Source organism: Zonotrichia leucophrys, chromosome 2 (genome assembly GCF_028769735.1).
Source record: "Zonotrichia leucophrys gambelii isolate GWCS_2022_RI chromosome 2, RI_Zleu_2.0, whole genome shotgun sequence".
NCBI classification, from domain to species: domain Eukaryota; kingdom Metazoa; phylum Chordata; class Aves; order Passeriformes; family Passerellidae; genus Zonotrichia; species Zonotrichia leucophrys.
The window spans coordinates 100,686,877-100,714,735 of NC_088171.1; the positions used below are offsets into that span (position 1 = coordinate 100,686,877).

At 42.2% G+C, this 27,859-nt stretch overlaps 2 protein-coding genes across 2 annotated transcripts in view; one reads left to right on the forward strand and one right to left on the reverse strand.

Moving 5' to 3' along the window:
- Nucleotides 1-499: 499 nt before the first annotated feature.
- IMPA2 (inositol monophosphatase 2) lies at nucleotides 500-22,778 on the reverse strand. Its single transcript, XM_064705824.1, has 8 exons — nucleotides 22,227-22,778; nucleotides 16,027-16,160; nucleotides 11,462-11,566; nucleotides 9,518-9,563; nucleotides 7,168-7,276; nucleotides 3,575-3,683; nucleotides 3,279-3,430; nucleotides 500-2,470 (listed from the first exon to the last, which is right to left on the reverse strand). Exons 1-8 carry the CDS (start codon nucleotides 22,725-22,727, stop codon nucleotides 2,355-2,357), a joined length of 1,272 nt encoding a protein of 423 aa, XP_064561894.1. The 5' UTR covers nucleotides 22,728-22,778; the 3' UTR covers nucleotides 500-2,354.
- The window catches only part of MPPE1 (metallophosphoesterase 1), a 32,710-nt gene continuing 27,183 nt past the window's right edge, over nucleotides 22,333-27,859 (forward strand). Inside the window, exon 1 of the mRNA XM_064705826.1 lies at nucleotides 22,333-22,562. The gene's annotated coding sequence lies outside the window, so the exon portion shown is untranslated. The remainder of the gene's footprint in view (nucleotides 22,563-27,859) is intronic.

A 27,859-nucleotide genomic window follows, 5' to 3' on the forward strand; every position in this document is an offset into this window, starting at 1 on the left:
ACCCAGACTGAATCCTGGGCACAAATGAGAACTTGGGATTGGGTTTCTGCACTTCTCCCTCCCTGCCTTGCTTGGCTCCCAGCCCTGTGAATCGCTGGCGTGCGCCATTGAAGTGGATGCACAGATTTCCCTGCTTTGCCGAGCTCTGGGAGTGCCAGGGCACAGCAGCCCTAACTGGGTCAGAGCCTCTCTTTGTACAAGGGAGCTGAGCTGCAGGGACACCTCACAGAGCCACCGAGCAGCCTCACACATGCAGTGTGGGGACAGGGTGAGCGGGGAGCGGATGAGGTGGGGCTGAGCTCCCCCCACACTTGGTTCCCTGCCAGCATAAGCTTCCTTCCAGGGCTTACAGGCACGGCACAAGCCTGAGCAAAGCCCCAGCTGCTCCCAGGCTGCCAGGGCTAAGCAGCCTGGAATCAGAGCAGTGCCACCAAGCCCTGCATCTGTCACTGCCACCTCTGTGCTCGGGACGTGGGGGAGAGTGAACAAGAGACAAGCGAGCCCATTAGCATTTATTATTTGTATTATTATAGCACCTCAGTGCCTAGTTGTGAACCAGAATCTCATCCTGTTAGCACTGTGAAAACCCAGAACCAAACTACTGTAGTTCCTGCCCCAGAGGGCTTACAATCTCCTTTTCCAAACAGGGGTACAAAGAGATGGAGGGGGTAAAAGGGTGCAGTGACAAAACGTTCATCACTGTGATGGAAGATGTTGATTTTCTGCAAAGAACCATCAGCTTTTAAATCCTAGTTGAATTTAGATGTTCCTCACGGTCAATATTTTGTATTTCTCATGAAAAAAATATCAAGAAATCACACAGAACTTCATGTTATATTCAGTGAAAAACATTTTTCATTGCAAGAAACACACACAAGGTTATTTTTAAAAAATATTGTTTAGTTTGTATCTTCTAAGCAGATATCTGAACATGTTTAAAAAGTCTACACATGCAGTGTACAAAAAAAGTTAGATTTTTAACCAACTCTTTTGGCTCATTCCTTTATTCAATTTGCACTTTTGCAAAAAAGAGATACCTTTTAATTAAATTTTTGATGAAAAAATAGAAGTGATTTCACATCAACTGCTTTCCTCGACACACTTGTGTTTTCCCTGTGCTCACGATTTAAAACACAATCTAAATAGAAATTATGGGCTAGATACAGGGATAGAGAACAACTGTGTATTTAGGCAATCTATGTAACTGATTTTACAGGCTTTTCTGGTCAAAAGGTGTGATTACTATATTGTGCAAGAAGGGCATGTGACTTAGAACTTTTTGCAAGCATATCTTATGTACATATTTTTAATAACTTGCCTGTAAGGGGTCAAATCCTGCTGTTCTGCTTGAAGTTTCTTTAAAATCAACAGCTCTTTGACACTGTGCTCTGTTCTGCTGGCCTCCTACTGCTGCATGTCATAGTTAATACTGTGAATAACTCAGCTTGAGTTCAATATTCCTGGTTTTAACTATAAGTACTCTATGGTAGTAATTGTTTGCAGGTTTGAGTATCTTACAGAGGCCTACAGGACAGTATGATTTATGCCCATGCAGAGGGACGAAGGGAAACAAAACTAGCTGGGCAGTTTGTAAAACAATTAAACATTTTCCATGGTCAGCTCTGCTATTTGCCATTTGGATAGCCCTGACTGGAACCACCTAAGTAACCTAAAAAAAAAATTACCTCAAAATAGCTTCCAATATTAGCTTTCTTCTCTCTATGCATCCTCTAAGTTTCTGTAAACATCCAGGGTATCCATATATATACACATACACCCCTGGGGATGTGTGTGTATACATGCATGGACACGTGTAGGTGCATATATACACATATACACACACACAGACATGTACATATATGGATACAGAGCTATGACCTCGTTAGGAAATAACAATGCCATTTTTATTGCATTCTTAAGCATCCTGGAACAGGGGGATTATTATAGGCACACATCTCAACTACTTCTCCTTTACTACAGTCCTAAAGCTCATTTACCTGAGATCTGCATCTGTAAAAATAAAGTTCCATTTTTTAGCTGCGTGTTACAAAAGACTAAATATCAGCCCCACAGATATGAAATTACAACTTAATTTTGAGACTAATTTGCTACAAGTAAAATATTCTATCTTATAAAAAAGATACTGCTGAAAGAGATACATATTAAAAAGGAAACACGATTCTTAGGAGGTCTAAAAATCTCCCTATGCCTTCCCACGTGGTAATAAATTTATAAAAAATATTTGACACAGAAAATCTCCCCAGGAACCATCCTGCTGCAATCACATACCCTTTCAGGACACCCATCTCACAAACATTACGCGGTTCAGAGGGCGAGCTCCGCCCAAGGAGCGTTTAATTCTCGTCGTCGCGCCGGTAGTGAATGGTTTGTATTTCCTGAGCTATGAACATGGCCATCTCTCTCGTGCCTGCAGCAATCACTCGGCAGGACATAAGGTCCAGAGGTCCCCCTGAGGACAAGAGGATTAACAAGAAGTGCCTTAAATATAAGCTATGCTGTAATTAGATTGGGTCAGAAACACAGAAACAACTTTATATGTAGCTCCTTTTGGGGTGGGTAGGACAACCTAACTCAACAATGCCTACATGGAAATCTCCAGCAAAAAATGATTCTATAAAATTCTAGATACAGATCCAAAGTATGCAAGAGGAGCAGTGAATGCCTGGATTTGTTCAGTAGTACACAATAAAAGCAGTATTCCCCTTTTCTAGCAATAGGACAGAAATTTGTTAATTCAGTTCATTAGTTCAATCAGTTCATTCATTACACTTAATCGACCAGACCTTTCCACAGTATCCAGGTACTGGTCACCAGTAAACCATTACTCTGGGATGTGTACCATCTAAATTAATTAAGCAATAATCTGGAGACTGTGCTGTCCTTTACTCCCTCTGAGTAGTTTCTAGCCACAGATGTCCAAACTGGTACCTCAGAGTCCTCCTTTCTTGGGAGGATGTCCCTGTTGAAATCTAATTGGAATGTCTGAGTGTAGCTGCCAATCTCCTGGGCTGGTTCCTTTTTGTAAATACGAGTCTTTAAGGGCTCAAAGTCATGGAAATACAGTTTAACTCAGAAGACCTTTGATGTGCTGAAAGCCCATGCTGGAATTATATCAGTGTGTTCTGAATAACCAGCCCAAGCCTAGTGGAGGGTATAGATGTTTCTACAGGATATTGCTAGAAATGAGCTAGAGCCACAGGAGTGACACTCACCCAGTCCCCCAACAGGCAATGGAAAGGCAAGGGCATTTTGCTCACCTGAAGTGTCTATCACAGTGCCACCTGCCTCTCTGATGATGACAGTGGCTGCTGCCAGGTCCCAGCAGTGCAAGCCAAACTGGTAGTAGGCGTCTGCAGCGCCGGATGCCAAGAGGCACAGGGCCAGCGTGGAGCTCCCGATGACACGGACCCTGCACCCCACAGCAACACAAAGAAGAAAATGCTTTTGACTTCAACCTAGGTGTACAACACACTGTTTCAATCTTTTTTTTTAATTACTTTTTTTAAAGACTTTTTGGTCACAAACATGAGACATATGCTGTAAAACATCTTACCCATGTGCTTGGGCCTTGAGCAGTCTCTCAATGTTACCAAGGAACAATTTCAAAGTTGCAGGGTCACGTTTTGGACCAATTTCTGTTAAAATTAAGGCCTTCGAGATATCTGCAATGGTAGAGAGATGTTTCCATTAATTCAGCAGCTTCCAGGTAGGTTCCATAAATTTGTTTTTAAATTAAACGCTAATGGACTTTTCACACAAAAATAATTTCCACGCCCCTTGTTCTACCCCAAACTTTTTCTTAAAGTGACAACTTTGCATAGAAATTCAAGCAAGACTAGGTTTCTCCTATCAAATGGCCTGTTCAAAACACACTTCAAAAAAACCAAAAAAACCAAAACCCAAACCAGGAGGATTAAAATCAAGAATGCATTCTTACATTACTTCTCTTTCCATACATTGTTTTATTTCACTGACCAGTCACCTTTAGGGAAATTCACTAATATTAGCAGTCAACTAAAATAATCTAGTAATCTAGTAACTTCTAATGATGTTAATCTATTCATATTTGAAAACACGATGGTTCTTCAATAGAGAATTCTAATGTAATTTGTTAACCAATTATAAACATTTGGGAACCCAGTAAGAGGAAAGAAAAGTTTCTTCCTAAATCACCAGTGACCTAGAAACAGCCCACTCTGGTATTTCAAAGACTGAAGACACCTTATGACATAGAAAAAACCCCAAACCTTCTTATGACAATTTAAAGCAGTATTAAAAAAAAAAAAAAAAAAAGTGAAAGTTCTATTTGTCTTATGTTCAGCAAAGGCAATGCTGTCCAACAGCAGATGGAGATTCCAACCTTGTGTACAGTCAAAGGAGAGACTCACAGTGACTTGAGAGGTGTTGAAGCACTTCTCATGTGAGATCTGAATACTGCCAGGCTGCAATAAGAGTGTGCCAGTGTAGGTGGAGATGGATTGATCAAATGCCAAGTGTCCCTGCTCCTGCTGTGCCAGCTGAACTCAGAGGCATTAAAGGCATGGCAAAACTCAAAGGTTTAGTGGTTGAGAAGTCACTGCCTGGGCTGTGCCCTGTGCCAGGTGTCACCTCCTAGCCTGGGCTGAAGGTGAGGCATTCCTTCAGGCAGGCAACCTCTGCCTGGATCTTACAGCTCCTGCATGAGCTGAAAGTTCTCTGCACAGGAGAAGGAGATTTTTGGGAGCAAATTAGCCAGGAGTGGGGCACCATTTAATTAAACAGGCTACCAAAGAATTTACTATTGCAGATGAACCTTATGGATTTGAGCAATGTGGTAAAATGGTAGGTAAGTAACAGGTATGTAATTTATAGGGTCTCACAAATATTAACTGTAGGAACATAGATTCAACTGCTGCTTTTTAAATTACTGTGTCAAAACAGAAAAACACCAATCCAGGCACTCTGTAGGGTATTTGTTGTTTAGCCACTACGAAAAAATTCTGGATGGTGAAAGCAATCTGCCTTAGATTATTTTGCATAAGAGACCCAGTTTATAATCAGAGAACATTTAATGCCCATCCCCGTGCAGAAATGCACCAAGCATTCACAATAGGCCAGTCATAGTTGGGTTGTAACTGAGACAGTTATTCTTATGTTATTAAAAATATTTCTAATGCATAGACAGATCTCTTCAATTTTCCTCAAGGCAACAGCTGGAAATTGGATGAATAAACTAAGGCAACTAAGAGGGAGGTCTCTGCTTAGGAAAAGGAGCTGACTGATCACAAGACACTATGACATTTCAGGAATTCAATATATGGGCTTGGTAGAAAAGATTTAACAGTGATATGGATAAATTTATGAGGAAAAGATCAATTCTGTTGACCCCAGAAGATTAAAAAGAAAATACATTTACAGTATCAGCACATGTAAGGCCTGACATGAATCTAAGCATGAGAAGAAAGTATAGCTCAAGATAACAGGGAAGATGGATCCTTCATTTAAGTGTATCATAGCTGCATGGACTGCCTGTCAAACCTCTGCAAAACTGGGTGTTGACAAAGAACAATGTTTGCCTGGGCTGTGATTTCAGATGATTAAGCCTGAACAATGAATGTATAAGTGTAGATCAACATCATACAACAATCACATTTCCTGAAAACAAATGTCAGCAAGTGACATGACAGCTTAGGTCTCAAACACATCATGGCCACCTCAATTCCAGTGACAGGTAGAGGGAAACACAAGTCTGTCTTCCAGGGTTGGTTTATTTCACTGAAGCCACAGCCCTTAGAGAGGAATTGAGATTTAAAACACTTATAGTATCAGTGGGAGTGAGATTAAAGCAGATCCAGGTTCACTGGTGAAAATTTCCCACCACAAAATGATGTATCTCAAAACAAAAGAAAATTCCAAAGCCTTTGGAAGGGCGGAAGGTCTATTTCCCTTGCTATGTTCTAGACACCCACATGGACTGGATGTCTAGAGAAAAGGAAGACAGAAATGACATGTGCCAAAATTGTTCATTGCTCAGCTGGAAACCAGAACTCTCTGACTGCAAAAGCATGTGAGACCATTTCCACAGTGGTTCATGCAATCCAGCTGGGAGCACCTCTGGTCTCCCTAATAGTCTCTGCCAGTATGGGCTTTTTTGGAATATGAGATATTTGAGCACTGATAAAAATGTCATGTATAATCAGTGATTAAAATCTTAGGGATTTAAGATTTATAATGACTTTACAACCTGCCTCTCCAAATATGTAGACCCCAGATCACTATTAACTTAGATGAATAGCAAAACTTCCCAAATTTCAGGTGAAATTTTGATGCAGGGTCTGCTTCAGGCACTAAAGAAACCTGCATGTGAAAATGCTTGAATTAACTGTGTTTTGAGCTCATTAAATCTCTTTGGGGTGAAATTTTTACCACCTTGTGTGTACAGTGGTGCACATTTCTGGCATATGTCTGCTTCCACTTACAGCTGAGTGCTGTGCTCTCCTCTGAAATTTGATTACCTAAAAGAAAACTTTTCTAAATAATGCCAAATTATTATTTTCTATAATCATTAGGTAAACAGACAGGTCTATGACTTGGTTTAACTATAAATAAAAGATAAAAGAATTCCATTCAAGCGTTGGCCCAGTGTTGCTGGCTCTTTGTACAAGGAAACAAACCTCTCACACCAGCGCAAGCTGTTAAAGAACCCCTGATGAAGCATGCACCATTAAATTCACTCTTAGCACATTTGCCTACAGACATCAGACACTCTGTGACGTACAAGATCATTGGAAAAGAAGTGAATAGCAGCCACAATAGTACTCTGAATTCGATTCACCATTCCCATTGCATACTGCTTATAAAAAATTATGCCAGGGCTCAGCTGGAATGAAACTGGTGAATCTACACATTCTTCCTTATTTTAAACAGTGGTTGTGAAGCAAAATAATTTAGGATTATTTAAATAGTACATAGTCAGATGTATATTTTAAAAAGAAAAGGAGGAAAGTGATTTTTCAGAAAAAAACAAACACAAAACAACAAAATAATCATGCAGGTGAAATACTTTCCATCAGGATAATGATGTTCATTATCCTAATGATGATTTGCAACAACTCTGAAACAAAATTAATATATTCCTTTTAGAGTTCTAACAAAATCTAGACCAACCTGTCTCTTTTGATACCTGAAGCCTTTTGTCATTACAAAATGCCCCTTGACCTCTTCTACCAGTGTATAATCGTTCTTCAGTGCAGTGGTAAATTACACCAAATTCAAGCTTTAAGATTTTGAAAAGGAAAGAAATGAATGCAACTCAAATTACTCATCATAAATATAAACAACTACTAATGGCAAAAAGATCAGCAATATTTTAATTGGTACACATAATAAAGATTACACTGATGCTAAAAAGCTGGAATAATTTTACTATTACTGTGATATTGAGACATAGGCCATATAAAATTCATTTTGTAAAGAAAAGTTAATGCAATGTGTTCCTGATCCTCTAAATCCTTACTCACAGCTTGTTTCTGTTCACATTAGAATGGATTAAACACTGAGTAGTTTTCAAACGCAATTGAAATGTTTTTACTGAAAATACGCGAGACCTCTGAGGCAAGACTCTGAATGCTTTGCTTTCACTGGTGAGCAGTTACCCCTTGAAGCAACCCCACTGACCTTGGCTGGACCACAAAGATTTACAGCCCCTGGATCAGTCAGGCATCCAAACTCAGGAGTCATGGCACTCTTTATTAACAGTGGATGCTTTTGGAGGCACCTCAGCTTTGGTGGTGCAGTGAATTTTTCTGCCTTTTCAATCAAAGCAGTACACTCTAGTCACTTGTCCAAATCCTTCTCTGCAAAATCCTTTTGTGAAAATCTCTCGAAGTCACAGGACTCCAAGAGAAGGAGTTTAGACAGAAATACCCTCAATGAAAGCTTAAGAATATGCAACACTGGACTTTTCATGGGAGATTCTGTTTACCAGTGAAAAGAGGGTCAGAATTAAACCCTTGGTATTTAAAATGTCTATTACTTTAATAGGCTCCATCAAAAGACTTTAAAGCACTTTACAAACTTCAAAGGTCAGCTCTGAAAATTGCCCCTACATCAATAACATGAGCATTATTTTATTTAAGGGTACAGAAAAATTAAGTGACTTGCCCGAGGTGTCTGAAGCTGGCCACAAGGTCAAGAAAACATCTCAGATGTTCTAAACTTCAAATCTTCTCTTGCTGCACTTGGAGTTCATCAGAGACAATTTAATGGGAATAGACTGTCCTGGCTCCCTACCCTGGAGGTCCCATCTAACCAAGGGATTTTTTTGAGGGACACACTATTCATAGACTCTTTCCCTAAAGACATCTTGCAGGAATTTCTTCAAGGCTTATAATCAGGCCAGTTCCCCTGTGTGTACTTTGGCTCCTTTTCAGTTTACTCTTTTTTCTGCTTGTCCTAATTATTTAACTGAGGGAGATTTAACATCATTCTTTACTTTTGTTTCAGCTTTGTTTAGTTTACATAACCCAAAATATGCAGCATCAAAATCATGATGGTGTTCTAGAAAACATAAATATCAGCGAAAACTGTCTGGTAATAAAATGTAGTGTTCAAAAGAACCTTTGGCAATGAATAAATTTCAGAAAAGCATGGAAGTGTTTCTCTGCAGTTTCTATGTTGGAAAACTTCTAACCACAGAAGTACACAACATTATTCTGTTTAAATCAGTAGGAGGTACTAGCACATCTGAAAACTTGGTTGTTACTGCACAAAATTTTTGCTGGCTTTGCTTAAAGCTATACATATATTAAAAATTGTGGAATTAGGCTGAAAGAGGCACATTCATTGGCAATTTGAGTAACTAGTTACTTCGTAGATATATATCAAATTGCAAACCAGCAACATCTGGAGAAAAGGCACTAGCACAAATGACTATAGCTAGGAAACTCCAAATGGCACATTGGAAGGCTAGGTACCTTCCCAGCCTCACTATAATCAAGGTCTCATGAGGTAAATATAGCTATTTTACTACATTAAGAAAAAGACAAATGCAGATTGAATGAAATAGGCCCATAATTTTGCACTCTTCATAAAATCAGTTCTACATTGACTCCTAGCAGGAGTTAGCTTTCACAGATACTGCTAGAAGGAAAGAAGGAATAATAATAACATAGGAACACTGGGATATATGTTTAAATTATGAAGAGGCAGCACTAAATTGAACTTATTATGGTTTTGTCTAACTGAACCTTGCTCACACCAGTACTTCCTTCTTCTCCAAATAAATCCCGTAATACTTTTAATAATTCACAGAATTTTTTTTAATTGCCAGTTGGCATAAACAGGTTTTGCAGGACTATGATTTTAGATGAGTGTGATCTGATGCTTTTAAAACGCACAGGAAAACCTGAGCAGTGACTGATTTTTAAAATTTTTGGTTTTCAATTTAAAGTTCCCACATGGTTTTGAAACTTCTAGCCAACTCTCAGGTGCCCATCTTAAAGAACAGACTTCATACCTCTTTGTTAACAGCAAATCCAATGCTCACTGCCACTGTTGGAAATCTGTGAAAAGTAAGAAATGAATGAAGAGATGAAAAATCTCTTAACTTACTCCTCATGCAACCCCCTTAGGCAACAAAACCCCACATAGAGTTCTGTGAGTTTACTGGTCAAAATGCACTTGACATTACTCTATTTCTCCTTTGTCAATCTCTTTAACTTTGTCAATTCCTTTTCAAATATAAGTTAATATTGGAGAAGGCAAGAAATAAACTCATGAAGACATCACAACTTTTACACTGAATATGTAGTATATTTTAGGTTGTTTTTGCTTTAGTGTAATTGAATTATCCAGTATAAAACCACTAATGTTAAAACAAGTCATTGTTTTTAAGAATATGCTTTGTTCAAGCTTTGCATCTGAGATGGCAATTAAGTAGCATGGAGATACCTTGCTGCTGACATCAACATAAAAAGAAACCAATTCCTCTATGTTTTTCAAATTGATGATCATGTATTTAATTTGGTCCTTTTGACTATTGTATAATTATTACATTTTAAACAATGAAATAAATTAATTTCTTAAAAACACATTTAAAAAATACTTTGGAAGTCCAGAAAATATTGCTAGAAAGAGGAAATGTCACTTAATTGCATGAAACATCACCACATGACACTGCCCACCTCCCCTGGAATTCTGTATAATTGCACCAAAAGTTAAGGAATTTTTTTTTTTTTTTTTGCTTTATGAAATTGCAGTTATTTTAAGCTGCTAACTATAAGGCAGGGTTTCTAAGTACAAATATTATGAATAGTCATTAGTTCACAGCTCCTAACACTCGAATGATGAATTAAAAGTCTTAATTTTTGCAGCAAGGACCCCTAGTGTTGTGGAGGCACTTCAGAAATGTAACACCAGCATCTCTGCACAGCTCAGTTTTCAGTGCCATGCAGGGGTGGCACTTCCCAGGAAGAAGGAAGTGCCTGGGTCTGAAGGGCAGAACTCCTGGCAGGAATGTGCGAAACCCACGGGAGGCGCTGGGCCAAGCGTGCTCACAGCACTGCCTTGTTCTCCCTGCACGGTAACCTGCCCTGGCTGGGGGGGGAGCAGGGGTGAGCTGGGGCTGGGAGCTGGGGCTGGGAGCTGGGAGTGGGAGCTGGGGTTGTGGGCCAAGGGGTGTGAGCTGGGGCTGGGAGCCAGGGGGTGTGAGCTGGGAGTGTGAGCTGGAGGGTGTGAGATGAGGCTGTGAGCTGGGGGGTGTGAGATGAGGCTGTGAGCTGGGGGGTGTGAGCTGGGGGGTGTGAGATGAGGCTGTGAGCTGGAGGGTGTGAGCTGGGGGGTGTGAGATGAGGCTGTGAGATGGGGCTGTGAGATGGGAGTGTGAGCTGGAGGGTGTGAGCTGGGAGTGTGAGCTGGAGGGTGTGAGATGGGGCTGTGAGTGGGTGTGATGGCTGTGATGGGGAGATGAGGCTGTGAGATGAGGCTGTGAGATGAGGCTGTCAGATGGGGGGTGTGAGATGAGGCTGTCAGATGGGGGGTGTGAGATGGGGCTGTGAGATGAGGCTGTGAGATGGGGGGTGTGAGATGGGGCTGTGAGATGAGGCTGTGAGATGGGGGGTGTGAGATGGGGGCTGTGAGAAGGGGGGTGTGAGATGAGGCTGTGAGATGGAGCTGAGAGCTGGAGCTGTTAGCGTGAGCTGGGGCTGTGAGCTGGGGCTGAGAGTCAAGGTTTCTGAGTCAAGAGCTGTGAGCTGGGGCTGTGAGCCGGGGGGGCAGAAGCACAAACTCCATCTCACCCTCAGGTACTGCTACAAACACAGCCTCCCCCACACACACCACACCAGGTACCAAGAGATAAAGGGATGGCTGCTCTGTGTGAGTCCCCACCAGGAAAAGCATCTTCAGGAGGAACTGTGAGAAGCTACATTTTGGGTTTTAATGGGTTTCCCAGGCCACTTACCTGTGCACAAAGTTGCACGTTCCATCAACAGGGTCAATAATCCAGGTGGGACTGTCAGTGAGGACACATTTGGAACCTGCAGCAGTGGATTCTTCTGCAATGAACCTGCATTTGGTGCAAGGGTAAAACAAGTATCCCAGAATATTAGCTTAGACACAAGACTTGGAAAGTACAACCTCATCATGCTGGTTTTTAAGAGAGAACTTCTCCCTCTCTCCATAAAACATTCATGTATTAATGTAAACACACATACTGTTTTTTAAATTTAGGAATTGGTAACTTTCATAGGGACTTTGAGGGAGAGTTCTCAACTCTTCAGCACACTATTATACATGGCAAAAATGAACTCTATTTATGTACACTTCCCCAATACACCATTAAGGAAGCCATGAAAATGAATGCAGAAATGGATCTGAACTGGCATCCCTGGAACTCAAGGAGAACATTATTTTATGCAGAATATAATTTTATGGGTTAGGTCGGTCTCTTGCAGTAACTAATACAAACTGCAAACTGTATCTGCTTCTCTTCTGCAGTCAAATTCAGTCAGAAGGAAATAATACACTCTTAGAAAATCCACAATCTTGCTCCTATCTGCATTTTTTACAGTAATCTGACTCAGGAAATGAAGAGGTTTACAAAGCTGGACTTTCTTTTTCCCATGACCCAGAAAAAAACCAACAAATTATTTTTTGTTTGTTTGTTGTTTGGATGCACAAGGCACAAAATGAAATCTGAGATCATCTTCTCTTCTGTTGTTCTGTCCCAGTTTCTTTTAGTAGTTTTTTTTTTCCTCCATTTTCCCTGGGAAACGAACATCCAGTTCTGGCACATTTCCTGTCAACCTTAATTATCCCTGCTTTCCCATAAACGGCCCAAGGTCTCTTTCTCTCAGAGATGTGCAGGTGCTACTCTCACAGATTTTAATAAAATCCTTTATGTACAGCAGGAGTGGAATCCAACTGCTAGTACTGAATCTTGCTGGTGGTTTCACATTTGAGCAGCTGGTAGTGGTATTCAGAGTTTCTGCAAATGCTTGAAGACAAAAAGGCTTCTTTCAAAGACACAAAGAGAAAGAAAAATAGGATAAAATAAAGAGAAAATATCTTTTGCAAAAGAGTCCTTCCCTAGGACTAGAGTAGCAGCTATTTTATTTTATTTAATGTCTTCAACCTATACCTCATGATTCCAGATAACACTTGAAGCTATGAGTTTAAAATGTTCTGCAGACAGCACAGGAGGAGACTTCTTGAATTTTCCAAATGCTACTCTGCCTCAACCTAAGCAGAAACAGACTATTTTGATGGCATTACAGACGCCCAGCTGGTACAAAGAGGGAATTAGGAAATGTTTGTTACTATTTTCATCTCCATTAAAAGAAACAGCTGAAGGACAAAGAGCTAATGCACAACTGAGAAACTAGAAAGATTTGAACAGGTGTTTGAAACTCTCAGTTTCACATAACACTTTGCAGGCTCCTTGCTCTAAATATTCCACTATTTTGTATTTTTGGTGTTGTATCACTTGACTTTTGCTTTCACAAATCCTGTAATCAGCATCTAAACCTAAACATGCCTTGTCTGTGCTGCTGGATGCAGAGGAAGTTCATCTTCTTGTAGGTGGAGCACCTTCCATCCCACCTCAGATTATCCATATTCCACACAAATTATACCTCTGCTTCAACCCTCTGTCAGCTCCCCCAGCTGGAGCTTGAACTACAGCTGCTGTCTGGCCAAAGAAAGGTGAAACAAGAACCTCATTAAAGACAGGAGTATTTCTGTGTAAGATGATTTGCCCTGAAGCGCCATGAGCCAGTCCCTCACCTTTCCCTCACAGTGGGGGTGTGATGCTGCAGTCCCTGAGCTCAGAAATGCTAACCTGGAGGTGGGGCACAGCAGTGCCACTGATAAAACCTTCATGCTCAAGAGCAATTTTTCCAAAATGGATGTAGAGCAAATTAGGTGCACATTTTAAGAAATCTGGGCTAATGGGTAACAAAACACCCTCCTTGCTGCTATACAACACTGGAAATATGTGAGTCCTGCAAGGTCACCTCAGATGTCTTGCTCTGTGTCCTGTAAAAACTTGCAAACTAAGCAAAACCACCAGTGTGAAGTTCTGGAGTAAATTATAGGAACAGCTTGAGAAGTGGGAAGGGTAACCACCCCATTAAAATAGTTAATTTACCATGCCAGCCTGCCAGCTCCGCTGACCTCTGCTCAAATCTGGATTACACTTCACTCCCACTGAAAATGAGTCTAGTAATTTTAGCCAAGCTTTAGACTACATCTGTTCATGCCACTCTGAAATTCATTGCAGGAGCAGCAGGGAAGCTGTAACACACCATAATGTGCAGCAGGAATGATGCCCAGTCAAATGCAGGAGACTCAGTCTGGGCAGGTGCCTCACCTATCCCCATATGGGGATCTGAGGACAGAACAATGGGAAACCAGAGTTGGATGTAACCCTCCTAAACTCCTGTATGTTGATTTTAATGTCTACAGAATTAAGGCCACAAGGAACACAAAAGATGACAGTTTGTGTGATAATAGCAAGGGTAAATGTTGGGATAGCCTTTTGCAACCAGCAGCCCCTGGTAGTCTGGCTGTGCCTACCCACAACTCTTGGATCTACCTGAAAAAACATCTCTGGGGCACATCAGAGTACTAAAAAGTGAGCAAAGATTAAAACTTGAGTGAAGTGTAATGAAGTGTGATATATACCATTTAACCAAGAAGAAAAAAGAAACATGGGACAGAATTACTTTTTGAATAGATTTTCCTAATATTTCTCTGTACTTCTGAGTACATTCCCAGTATCTCAAGACTCATAAGCGCCTCAGTGCAAATGGCAGAATCTAACAGGATCCCTTTTAATTTTTCTAACATCCAAAGTCCATTTTTGATTCAGAGGACATAAGAATCAAGATGATTTAGAAGAAAAAGAAATCACAGAAATCTTCAGTGCTGCTTTCAAAGCCTGGCTAGGGGAAAGACTGAATACATTATTAATGACATTGTAATATTTTAATTGTACTTCAGTTTAACTCCTGACTGTTTTTGTAGACTCCTCATTGCATGTGTTTTAATCTAGTCTAGTCAAATTTAGCTTTAATCTATTTTTTAATCTAAATACATTAATTATCTAAACAAATTCTAAGCAAACCCAACAACCACTATCAACAAAATAAGATTGTCTTGAAGAAATGGCAGTTCCTTCATTTACTTTTAAAGTCAGAAGTTAACTGTATGCAGTTGATAAAACCTGGGATTTTTCAGTTGCTAGGCCCATGTTGACCTTACAACTTTTGTTCCCCTTCTGAGTAACTCGAGTGTGTCTGGTGATTTGCATTTTATGAGAAATGTGTAGGTTTTATGTTCTCTGCCAGACTGCTCAAGGAAAAAAAAACTAACATAAGAGTGGCGATGAGAGAAGAGCACAGCCAGCAATAGTAGAAGGAATATTACACAAATAATAGGCTTGTAAGGCCTGGCACTCTCTTGAGAATTGCAGCCAAGAACCACACATTATGCTGAAGCAGTACAGTACTGCTTCAGTATGCCATCACATACAGCATGTATTTAGAAAGCCATATTGAGTATAAAAATATGCTTTCTGCTCCTTCTTCTGGTGTTGGTTTTTTGCCCAGCAGCATCACTGACAATCAGATAGTAGCTGAGCCTTTCAGATTTTGCTCTCTGTTCACTTCTGCACAGCACTAGAATGCAAGGCTCATCCCCATCAGGCATGCCCCCAGTTAGAAGGGAGTCAGACACTATTTAAAGGATACACAGGCCTTGCACTGGCTCTGCAGGAAAATGAATTTTATCCACTGAAGTCAAATGTAGAAATCAATGTCAGTCTCTGCATCAAACCAAACCTGGCAACTAACACAAACCCTCTCTCTAATCTGTACGTGAGCTGAGTTGTTATTTTCAAGTTGATCACAATAATTCAAGAGGAATTGACAACCTGATCCACTTTTAAAACCTTGGTTTTGCACCCCATGTAGTAATTTATAGCCTGTTTATGAGTAGGCATCAAATAATGATGATGATGACAAACAGCTCTGCTTCCCACTGATCTTCTCACTACAGAACACAAGGTAAATGTAATTAAATGCACTTTTACCTCTCCTGATCTGGCAAATGCATATGTGTGATGGCAACAGGAAGGTCTGCAGGGTGGGACCTTTGCTAGCATATATTTCTGCTATATTTTATAGATAGCATTAACATAATTCTTATACAGTAGGCAACAGACCAGTATTCTGAACATCATGGAGATCCACATGAAACCTTCATCCATGATGTCCCTACAGGGGAAACATTGCTATTAAATAAATATATCAAGAAACACAGAAAATAGAAAGTATTAAGTATAAGGAAATGTTACTTTTTCAAAAAACAGGAGTCCTACAAAAGTGTAGGAACAATAGGTTAATATATAAGAAAGATACAGAGACATAAGAAGGACACTCAGACTTTTAAAGTTCCCTTTAAATACCAGAGATGCAGCATGGAAAGGACAAAAAAAGGTCATTGATAGTTTCTATAGGCACTCACCTGTGGGAAGGAAATTTCTCTTTCAGAACAGAAATAATTAAATTTTCCACAAAATGATCAGTTTCTGTCACGAGATCTGCTGCAGATGTCTTTGTGGACACTTGTTTTTCCTCTGTTAGAGCCTTCCTAATAATCTGAAACAGAAGTTCATAAATCAGATTTGTTGGGCATTCAGCCTGTGCATACTAAAATAATATCTTCACTGAAAAAAATACAGCTAATCCTGAAAAACAGCTGCAGGCCTAATTCTACCAGAGGCTGTTATAATTTTTTGACAAAAAATCCTTCTGAGCTAATGAGTACTCTTTTGGAACACAGCATTTTGAATCACTCTACAAAAACCACTCTTGACAGTTCAGAAAAGGATTGATTAAGGGATGCAACTAAGGAAATAAAAGGATGATGGCAGTCATCATGATTTAGAAAATTACCAAAAGCATACACAAGGTAAGAAAAAAACCTCAAGGCTCAGGCATTTTTAAAGGAAAGCGCTTTTTTTTTCTTCTTGTTCCTTTTTCTTTTTTTTTTTTTTTTTTAATATACAAGGCCAATACCCCAGTACTCTCTTAATTTAAAAGATATGCAATAAGGCAATCATAATTGGTTTCCATTTTGCCAACAAAGACACATAGTTTTTTGGGGGGTTTTGTGTTTTTTTTGAACTTTAAATGCTGACCACCCCCTGGTTTCCAAAGAATTGCCATGTATTTAACAAGAACAAAAATTGAAGCTTTCCCTAGATATGAAACCAATGATTTAACCCTGACTCTCTTCTGGAAATGTCTTTATCTGATTCTCCAGGGTATTACTGTTACAAGCTCAAGTACAAATGCACATATGGGAAAACACTTAATGAAAGCTTTTTACCATTTCCCCCATTTTCTTTCTGTTTTTTTCCCATTTCTTCATTAAAAAGAAAAACAAAGGGACAGGATGCAAAAGGAGATCACTTATTTTTTTATCAGTGAAAATGATAAATTATTTGAAATTTTAAAAAACCAAATCAAAGCAAAAATTAAGCACCACTTATTTGTAACCCAGCCATGGCAACAAGATACCCACATTTAAAATTGCTTAAGTAAATTTCCATTGATCAAAGTATTTTAAAACCATTCAGAAATACTTGATGACCAAAGAAAATGGTTCTTTTGCATTATGCACGGGAAAGCGAATCAGAAACTCCCAAATGTCACCTCAACTCTTGATTTTTATAGTATAAAATACTATATTTGAAGAGTGAGCTAATTGATCTGACAAATAATGGATATGGCCAACTACTGCATTACTATAGAAGGTATCTGGACTAATGCTTCTGCTCTGTGAGCTGTAAAACAGTTGTGCCTATTTACTGAGCTTGTGAGGGCAGGTAGTACTTGCCAGTTCGAGGTCTTGCTAAAGTTCTTTACTGTATATCAAAATATTAACCACAGTTCATTTTTTTACTCCTCTCAATGCCCTGTGTGGTTGTCTTGAAGGATTTATGATAGAAGCATAAAACTGTAACTCCAGCAAGGCCCTTGGGCTCCTCTTCAGCCCAAAGCAAAATCCAAAACACTCCAACCACCCTCAGCTGTGTATTCTAAAAAATCTGCTATGCTGATACCTTTTATTTTATTTGCTCTTCATTACTTTCCTATTGTCTTTACTGCTTGGAACTTCACATAGTGAAATAGATGAGGAATGTCCTCTTTTTGACAGAGATTTGAATTTCTTCTTAGCAATGCCACGCTCTTGATTTCTATTCAGTTTGAATGCACAGTAGACTGAGATTTTTGCAGCCATTTAAATCAGTGTCACTGCTCAGCAGGGCAGTGAGATCATACCTGAGCCTTGCTGGGAAAGAAAAAGTGGAGATGAAACCTCTCTGCTATGGACGTGCTCTGCAATCAGCTGATTGCACTGCATGCGCTGGCACTCGACCTCTCCGGTCTGAGTACAACCCTTTGCACATGAATATGTTTTCATTTCTGATCCTTTACCCAGTTGCTCACAATCATTTTTAACTTTAACCCTCTCTGTTTCTCTGGTGGCCAGCATGAGGTGGGAGCAGCCAAGGGTGTGCCTGCACTCTGAAGTGGTAGCCGATCTCCTCTGTGGGCTCGTGCCAAGGAGCCACGACACACATTCAGTATTTTCCCCCTGCAATGAACTGCTTCTGCCCACCTCTTGTGCAAGCAGAATGTCAAGGGCAGAGGAGGAGCCAAGTCATGGTGCTGGGGCTGAGGTCAGCAGCCACAAATGGGCACCACGTCTGTGGAGGCTCACCCACAGCACACAGCATGGACGCCTCTGATTCTGCCAATTCTCTGCCACTTACAAAGGGTTGGACAAAAGGGACCTCATGCACCTGCTGCAGCTTGTACAGGTGTGCAGTCCAAGCCAGAGTAGCCCCACACAAGGATCACATTTCCTGCATAATTGATGAAAACTTTTATTCTTTGGAAAAGGATCAAACAGCTCAGAGCAGTGTAGAATTCAATTTATGTTGAAAAATCCCTAAAAGTCACCTGCCTACAAAGGAGTGTTAGAGCCTGCTGCCTCAGAATACCTTGAGAGCATCACTCAACTGCTCTCCTTGCAAAAGCCTTACAATAATGTCTCTGGATACCTGCTACAATTGCCTGGTCTTTCCAGAAGGAAGTGGGATTCCAAAGAAGTCTCGCTCTAGGTTAGAGGAAGCAGGCAAGCAGAAACCAGAGGAACTACAGGATGATGAAATGGAAACAGGAGGTTGCACCTTATCCACATTGAACAATGAAACTGGCAATCAAGATGCTGTAATTTGACTTTAAATGTATTTTACTAGACTTTATTCCTGTGCTAGGGCTTGTCTCTAGATTACTGAGATTTTTCAGCAATTTCTAAGCAACTGATTTTTGGGAGCATGGTTATTTAGAGCAGAGCCATTTAACACTCTTAGCCCATGCTGCCCCTCCTCTAATGCAGATCTTATCCTAATACCCTGCTTGGGAGCATTTGGGGGGTTATGCAAAGCAAGGGGCATTTACATCATTACATGGAGACCACACCACAGAGCAGGACCAGGCTCTCCCTGCTCCCTCCTTCATTCCCATGGAGCAGGGGAAATGGAGACACTGGAGCTCAGTCAGTCTGGACTCTTCCTGTTTTAATGCCTTTGTAAAATTTATTCCAACAAAGCAGAATGAAGAAGACAGAGGGTCAAGATGCCTTTTCCCCCAGTACCTGCCAGGAGAGCCACCTGCAGTAGTGTGCTCATGTCAGATATTTCATTTCACCATACTGCTTGCACTCACCATACACTTCAGGGAGATCAAAGATGGATTTTGGATACTTGCAATACTGTCCTGAAATATTTGCTCACTGATAAAATCAATTAGCATGAGTACCTGCAAATAATTCAGGAAATTTCTATCTGGTTTGCTAAAACATCTGTCCATGTTACATGAAAATAGCCAAAAAATTTCCCCTGGGACCTAACATCAGGGAAAAATAAGTTTGACTTTTTAGGATACCAGTGAAAGTTTTGTATTTTTATTTTTTAAGTGGTATTCTGCTAGGTCTCTTATGCCTCATAAAATTATTTTTCAGAAAAAAAGAAAAATAAGAGAAGAAAAAAAAGAAAAAAGGGGAGAAAGGCTTTGACTTCAGCATACTATGTCCTAGTGTTAGTATCTTACTGTTATTTTTATCTGGATGTAAGTTTACTCGTTTTGGTGAAGCTTTTCCAATTCTGCAATTGGAGAGAATGGTGCAGATATTACTCAGTGCTCTTAACAGCATCAAAGATGCACAGACTGGTCATGGCTGCTTTTCTTGAGCAAAAAGTCATATCAAACCTATGGGTGTACTCTCATGAACAGAGCAAGCAGCTTACTTACAGGAAAAAGCAGAAGAGAAGCTTGAAAAAGTGCAGTTATTTGTGGCCTTACACAGTGAATTTTAAAGCAGGTCAATTACAGACATTACAAAACCATGACCATTCATGTTATGAAACAGCCATATATATTAAATGAGAGCGTGTGATATTTCATAAAATTAATAAGAACTAAACAGCAGGATAAGCAATTATTTTAACCCAGTAATAGAGGTTACTCCAGCAACAACACTTTTGACACATACATGTGTATATGTATATGTACTTATATATACATATAAAGAAGCATCACTTTATTGGCCTTTTAAGTTTAGAAGAAACTATTCTAGAGTATAGACACCTATCTCTTGGAAAGAAAATATATTTTATCTATAGTCATGAAACACAATGCAATACAAATCAAGTAGCTGTATAAGCCAAAAGGGTAGACCAGAAATGGTTGACTTTTCCTAGAAATCCAAAATCTGGAAGTGCACATTTTTCTTCAGGCCAAGAGTCTTGTAGACATTTTTTAATGACTCCAACCCTTTCTAACCTGCCACACTCCTGAGAAATGGAGCCCCTGAAAAGAAAGGCTGAAGAGGCAAAGTCTCACCCAGGGATGGAGACTGCAGTTGGATCTGGGGAGACAGAGAGTGCAAGCAGATTTCTGGGGATGGAGGTGAAGGTGAAAAGGTCTGAGGGATGGGAAGAGAAGCAGAAGGAAAAAATGAACTTGACTAGTGGAATTGACTGCTTTTGGTGATCAAAATAACACCCATTTTTGTCAGTCAGTTTTCAACAAAATTCCAGTCCTACCAAATGCATGTTACACTGCACTAGGTGTCCTTAGCTCTAGTTTTGTTTGGGAATAGCTGGAAGCAGACTGACACCTAAATAAAAGAATAGAGCCGTACCTGCACCTTTTCTTCCAGAAGGATCTCCAGTGCCTTTTGTAACAAGAAAAGATTCCATAGCAGCTCTACTTAAACAACATCCTTGGCTGGTTGAAATTTGGCCTGCCAAGGAATCACCTATTTCCTGCCATTTGCAAGGTAGCAATGGCAAACTGTGATTTTGGATTCAAGGATTAGTCTTACAGAATGTTTACTTCTTCCAGGAAAAGGTGCTCAGCTGTGATTTTCTAAGCAAGTGAAATGATTGGGGAAGCTTAAAGCTGCCTTCACAAATTGGTATTTTGAGAAATAAGGCGTGGAGGCTTGAGCAAGTCATGAGTCTCTTCTTGAGAAATGGCTGGCAGAATGACTGTGCTGGAGAAACTCCTGTTTTGAGAGTCTGTGAGAGCATGACCTGTCATCCTGATTTGGATTATCCATTTAGTCCCTGTATTATTAAAACAAGTCTCCTCTCCTCTGGCATTCTGCTCATCTGTGTAGTTGTTTTTCACTAAGGAGAAAATATGTTTAATAACACATCCTAAGGAAAAGTTATGGGTCTTGGACTCACAGATAGAAGAGGGGGCTTCTTAAATCACAGTGTATTGGTACGAAACATGTTTCAAAATAGAGCAGAATGAAAGGGAGAGAGAAATATACATTGCTGAATAAATTTGTGTTTCACCCAGTTTCCCAATCAATCAATCTGCTGATCCCACTTCTTGGCTCTGTTAGAAGTTTTGCTGCTGCACAGAGTGGGGTCAGGATGTCTCCTGAGCAGACTAACCTGCTGTGTCAAAACAAGGATCTGATATAAGCTACTACAGACCTTCCTCACACAGCCATTTGTCCCTAGCAAGTGAATTTCGGCCACTCTGAAGACTCTGCAGGATCCAACAAGAGAAAACCTCCTTGACACGGTTATTTTTCTCTGCACAAGCTGCTGGAAAACAAATGCTGGCCCCGAAGGATGCAACCGCCAAGGGATGGGGCCTCCCAGGGAAGGGGCCCCTCGAGGGGATGCAACCCCCGAGGGAAGCACCCCCAAGGGCTGGGGCCCTGAGGGAAGTGGCCCCGCGGCATGAGGCCCCCACGGGATGGGGCCCTCGAGGGATGTGCGCCCCCAGTTCTGGGGTCCCCCGGGATGGGGCCCTCGAGGGATGTGCGCCCCCAGTTCTGGGGTCCCCCGGGATGGGGCCCCCGAGGGATGTGCGCCCCCAGTTCTGGGGTCCCCCGGGATGGGGCCCCCGAGGGATGTGCCCCCCCAGTTCTGAGGTCCCCCGGGATGGGGCCCGCTGCCGCCATCCCTCCCGGGGCCGAGGGCTCCGCCGGCAGCCGGGCTGAGCGGGTGCCGAGCCCGCCGCCCTCCTCCCCCTCCCCAGCCCTGCGCCCCGGCCAGGCGCCCTCACGGCCCTTCCTCACACCGGAGAGGCTCCTCCGTCCCGGGGGCAGCCCGGCCCGGCTCTCACCTGCCCGGCGCGGCGTGCCAGCTGCACCGCCACCTCCGCGCACTCCTTCCAGGGGTCCCCGCCGCCGCCGCCCGCCGCCGCCGCCCGCCCTTCCTCCTCCTCCTCCTCGCACGGCTTCATCGCGGCGGCCGCGCTGCCGGAGCGGGGCCGGGGGGCGCGGGGGGCCCGGCTCCCCACCCAGGGGCGCCCGCCGAGGAGGATGCCCTGGGCGCTCACACCGCCCGGCGCTGTCACTGCGCGCCCCGGCCGCGCCCCGCCCAGAGCGCAGCGGGGCGGAGAGAGGCGTCCGCCGCGGTCAATGGGGAAGGCGGGCTGGGCGCTGGGCGCTGGCTTTAGGTGAGCCCCGGGGGCGGAGGAGCGCCGGGAGAGGCGGCGGTACCGCGGAGAGCAGCGCCGGGGCCGCGCCGGGAGGGCGGGATGCGGCGGGCAGGGGGATGCAGAGGGCAGAGTGCGGGATGCTGGATATGGGATGTGGAGGGCAGGCTGCGCCGCCATCGCCATGGCCGTGGCCTTGCCGCCCCTCCTGACATGGCGCCGGGACCGCCAGGCTGGGCTGGGGCGCTCCTGTTTCCCCCGGGAGAAGGAGGAGCAGCCGCGCTGCCAGGCCCCTCGGGGCTCCGCTGTCCCCGTGTCCCCAGAGCCATCCCGCGGAACGGCGGTGCCGGGCCTTTGTGGGAAAGCTGGCCTGGGCTGGCATTGGCATCTCCGGAAGGAAAGGGGAAAAGTGTGGGAAAAGCGGCCCCGGGAGTTCGGCTTGTTAGTGCTTGGGAGTTCAAGTGCGTGGTAAGAAATACATGGCCCTTTCTGTTTTCCACTTGTCTTCGTGTGTCATTTTGGATTTGTCAAGGATGAGAAGAAGAGAATTCAGAGCTCGCTGTTCCAGAATCCGTGTAAGCCAAATTGCCATGCCGGCAGAGCAGGGAACAGAGCTGAGCGATTCTGGATCCGCCTCTTAGAAGGAGGGCAGCCCAGGATGAGTGCGTGCTTATGCAATAGAGCAGCCAGACTGTTGTGCTTAAAACACCGAGTGAGTGTTGGGAACACACACTTTATCTGTCAGAGTGAGGCTTTTCCAAATGACTTGTTCTGATGCACACTTGGCATTGAATGGGAAAAAAGGGAGCCCAGGGACCGAGTCCATCAGCACAGCTTTTTGGAAGAGGCATTAGGTACATAGAGTGCATGAAACTTGCTATTGTCTTTCAGCACCTGCTTTGTGGTTGAGAGTTTCATTTTTAGGGCTAGAATAGAGACGCTTTAGTAGCAAACACATTTGCATGTGAAAATTGCATAACACCACCATTTACTGTCTCTGAGCACAAAATTAATTAATTTCCTAGAGACTAGGCCACATTAAATTGACATGGGTATTCTACTTAATGCAACAGACCCTAAATCTAGATCTACTTTTTTTGTTGTTTATCTTGTAGGACACAGATGACTTTGCGATGAGAGGGACACTCTTGCCTAGGCAGTTTACAAAAATAACAGACACTTTTAAAAATTAAACATTTGGACCTTTTCCTTCTAAAGCAAGGGACTGAACTTCGTGGATTGTAGCACAGGAATTCAGCTTCATTCTTTAAATTTCTAAGCTGCACCCTGGCAGTGGATGCCACAAAGAGAGCAAGGCTGTCAGTCTATTTAATGAACTATTTTTTAGTCCCCATTTTGAATCATTAAAAAATGTAACAAACTCTGAGAAGGTGAACTACACAAAGTGTAAAAGTATGGTTGCAGCATGAAATGAGGAAATTTTGTTAAATAAATCCTCACCAAATGTTTGTCAGTTTTTTTGCTGATTGTTCTAGGAGTCTTGTTTGCTCCAAATGCATATTTATTTTGTTCTTATGTTAGATTAGTTTCCATAAGTGCAATATTCCTACAAATATGCAGTGTAATTTGGACTAGTATAGAACAGAATTGATCTGGATCCTTCTTTAATCTGAGTTTCCTTTAGTTTCTGGAAATCTAGGAATCTGTGCTTTTTACTGCTGCTATAGCATGAGGCGTCTTCAGGACCTTCCCTAGAGAGTTTCTGTGTGGGGCCAGATGGGTAAATGTATTTCCTGGTGAGATTTGTGGACTGCTGAGATGTGGTATAGACAGCTTTAACTTTGGTGAAAAAGAAAATGTACAGTTAATCATGACCTTGCATTCTAGGAAGCATCTCAGACCATGATAGAAGTGTTTTCTGTGGTTTTCCTTGAACTACAAAGTTTTAGTTACTGACTTTACCAACAATAAAAGTGTATACCTATTGCTGAAACAGGCTAGATCCTATTCTGATGTAGTGCAGATGGTTTCTTCCCTTGGGTATGCCTTGGGTCTGCCTCAATGCCTGGAGATTTGTTGTTATTAGGCTGCCACAGGGGCATTTGGAAGGCTGTTTAAGGCATGTTTTAAAAGCAGGCAGTGTGAATTACAGTGCAGTAGGCAGGATACACAAGTAACCCCACTGAAGGTATGTACAGGAAGTTACACACAACATCACAGATGAGTACTGTTACAAAGAGGGGGAGGTGCTCTCCTCAATATTTTTCTTAGCAGGAGTATGTCCTCTTTCTAAGTGATGTCTGGAAAATAGGCATTTGAACAGGACAATTTCCTCAGCCTTCTCTTCATTCTGGTGGCAGAATAGTAATAATAGGGTCACCAGAGACTGAATTTGAGAAGCCAAAATATCTGAATGAGACCTCATTTTTTACAAATTCACTGCAGCTATGTGACTTGTGCAGGTAGATTTAAAACAGAACTAGAAGGCCAGTAAAAAATACTTACAAAATCAGTAACTGCAGCTATTATTTTAAGACCTTCCAAAATACTTTGCAAAAAATACAGCTTTAAATGGTAATATTTCCCTTCATCATTCTCCTGTGATTTTTTCAAAGGTTCCTTAGCCTGGACCTGCCCAGGCAGTGTGAGCTTCCTGATGTGAGCTGCTGGCTGATTTTGACTATCCATTCACCCCCGAGCTGGTTGAGGCTGCTCTCTGTCTTGCTGGATCAGACTCTTCGCTCATCTTTCATAACTGCCAAGGTCTTTCATAACCTCTGATCTTTCATAACCCCAAACAGTAGCCAGTTCCTCTCACATGCCTTTCGTAACCTACACACACGCCACGTGTTTAATCTCGTCCACTTGGAATGGGCCCATCCTGATGAACCTGAAATACAAGTGTTTCTTGGGTGTTTTGTCTGCCTCAATCCTCCTGAGCCCCAGGCACATTTGTGTGGATGTCAGACTTCCTTCCCTGAGACAATGAATGCTCAGTGGAGGGGAAAACCTCTTCTCTCTGACCTCAGAGGAGAGAAGGGAGCCTAGTCCCGGATTTCCTTCTCTCCCGGGGTGTGAAGCCCTAATTGACTGAGGTGTGGCTCAGCTGGGGCTGGCAGTCTCCTTCCCTTCCTGCCCTAAGCTGCTCTGTGTGCCACACAGGGCTCCCCACCACGCTGTGCTCGGAGCAGAACCCAGGGTCACTCGGGAGGGGCGGGGGGAAGCTGCCGCAGCTGGAATTGGTTTAATTCTGCCTCAGCAGACAGCTTGCCATTCTCTACTCTGACAGCAATTGCAGGCTGCAGTGATGTAATAAAAAAGGTTGTGGTTTTGCAGAGAGAGGGTGACCTCGCTGTAGCTACCCGGCCGTCCACATGGAATCCTCAGATGCCTTCCAGTGTGGATCTTTGTCACTTCACGGGTTTGATGGGTGATCTCCTAACAGGGAATAAAATGGGAGGACAAGTGTATAACAGCTTTAATAGAAACAGAGGGGTGAAAAAAAAGAAAAAGGAAGAAATCTTTTGGAATTATTAGCCTGAGTGAGAAAGAGCGTTTCCTCGGTGTGACAGCCAGAGGCTTGCTGCACTGTTATTAAAGTGCACTTCAGTGGGAATCCATGCAGATGGCTTTTTTACCCAGCATAGGATTATATTGGATTAGTCATATAAAATTGTTGTTTACCATCTCTAGTCCTTTTCCCCAGAGGTTTTATCAGGAATCTCACAAAGCATGTAGTTTGAGCCTGCTTTTACGTGGTAACCCAGCCGAGCAGCTTTTTGTTTGTGCAAACTGCCACAATGTTGTAGTTTAATGTAATCCTAATGTTGCAATGGGAGATTTTATACCTGATGAAAGAGGCTGTTTGGCCCAGATTTTCCTTTTGCCTACAAGAAGGGAAGTTAGATCATAAGGAGATGCTCTTTCTTCTTGCTGAACTCCCCAGAAGAGCTGTGCTGATCCCACTTCTGCTCCATCAGAGACACTCAGGAATTCCTAACACTGGCACTGTTTTTCATAATGCTCGCTATTGAGTTATTTATGGCATAATGCTTGATTAATGCACTGTTCTGAGTGGTGTATGAGACGTTTCTTGTGTTCCCTTTCTATCATGCAGAGCCATACTCTGACCATCCTTCTTCTCTATGTCCAGAAGGTTCAGGGATCACTGCTTAGACATAGTCCACGTTTTCCCTCCTGCCATAAACTAAGAAACTGTTTGTTTAAATGTCTTAAACATACAGTGCAAGGCTCTCCCTTTTGATCTACCCTGGGGGTAAGTTATAACAAGGAAATATTTTGTCACTTCAAGGTACAACAGATAGCTCTACTGGTAAAATTACATTCTTCAGGTTTTTTTCAGGAGTTTTCAGACTGGCTCTGTCATCCTGGGAAATTTTCTTTTCCAGGAGGTATAGCTGCAAGAATTTTCCTGAGGTGTGAGTGCCTTTGATTCTACAATGAGAGATGTTTTTCTTCTCTCTAGGGGGTTCTGTGACAAGGTTATACAGTCCCAAGCTGTTACCCTTTTCCCTTGACCACGTCTGTGGGTATAAAATAAAAAGGTATTTTTCCCTGGCCTTGAAGGGAGAAGAGCACACTGCCACATGCATGCTGGTATTGTGTTTTGATCCACTGTAAACACTGAACATTATCCACTGAAAACAATCTACTATTATAACTTGATGTTCCTATCACTGAAGGGGATACAGAACTTCTGTCAGTGTGCTGTGACAAGGATGCCTGTAGCCTAATTTGCTTTAATAAATATTGCCTCTGGTTTTGCCAGCTTTAAGATTAAATTGACTTTATTATATATTATGAGAAAGCATTTTTTTGTTTCCAGTTCTGCAAATGGTCACCTTTAATCCAATCATGTCTTGGTGCTTTTTCTCTTGATATGCAGGAAATGTTCATGAACTGAACTCTGAACTTCTGCTTTTAGCCAAAGCGGTTGTTCTGAGGCTTGGGAAAGCCCAACTGCTTCTCCCTGTTTCAGGGTAGGTTCCTGAACAGAAATGGGATCATTACTCTGTGACCAAAGATCTGAACAAGATGGGAAAAAGGGCCTTTTATCCCACGTTGGCCATTTTGTTCAAGGCTGTTCCGTGATTTTTCAACTGGCATTTGGGTGTGAGACTGGCAGCCCCGATTGTGCCACAGAACACACCAGGCAGAAAAATCACGTTTAGTCTTGCCATCTTCCAGCCTGGAAGGGACTCAGGAAGAAGTCACTGCTGCCACAGTGGGTGGATGGAATACGAGATTCATTTGGGGCAGGTGAATTTTGTACATGATTTACAAAGGCATGTAGATTTTCATAGGAAAATTTTCATTCCTGGAAAATCAGATGAGAA

Bases quoted from the DNA above. Each gene is read 5' to 3' on its own strand.
- IMPA2 (XM_064705824.1), bottom strand. From the start codon at position 22,727: ATGGCGATGGCGGCGCAGCCTGCCCTCCACATCCCATATCCAGCATCC. The intron at 9,564-11,461 runs GTAAGTGGCCTG...TACTTTTCACAG, and splicing joins ACGTGCAACTTTGTGCACAG to ATTTCCAACAGTGGCAGTGA. The intron at 3,431-3,574 runs GTAAGATGTTTT...TGTGGGGTGCAG, and splicing joins CTCAAGGCCCAAGCACATGG to GGTCCGTGTCATCGGGAGCT.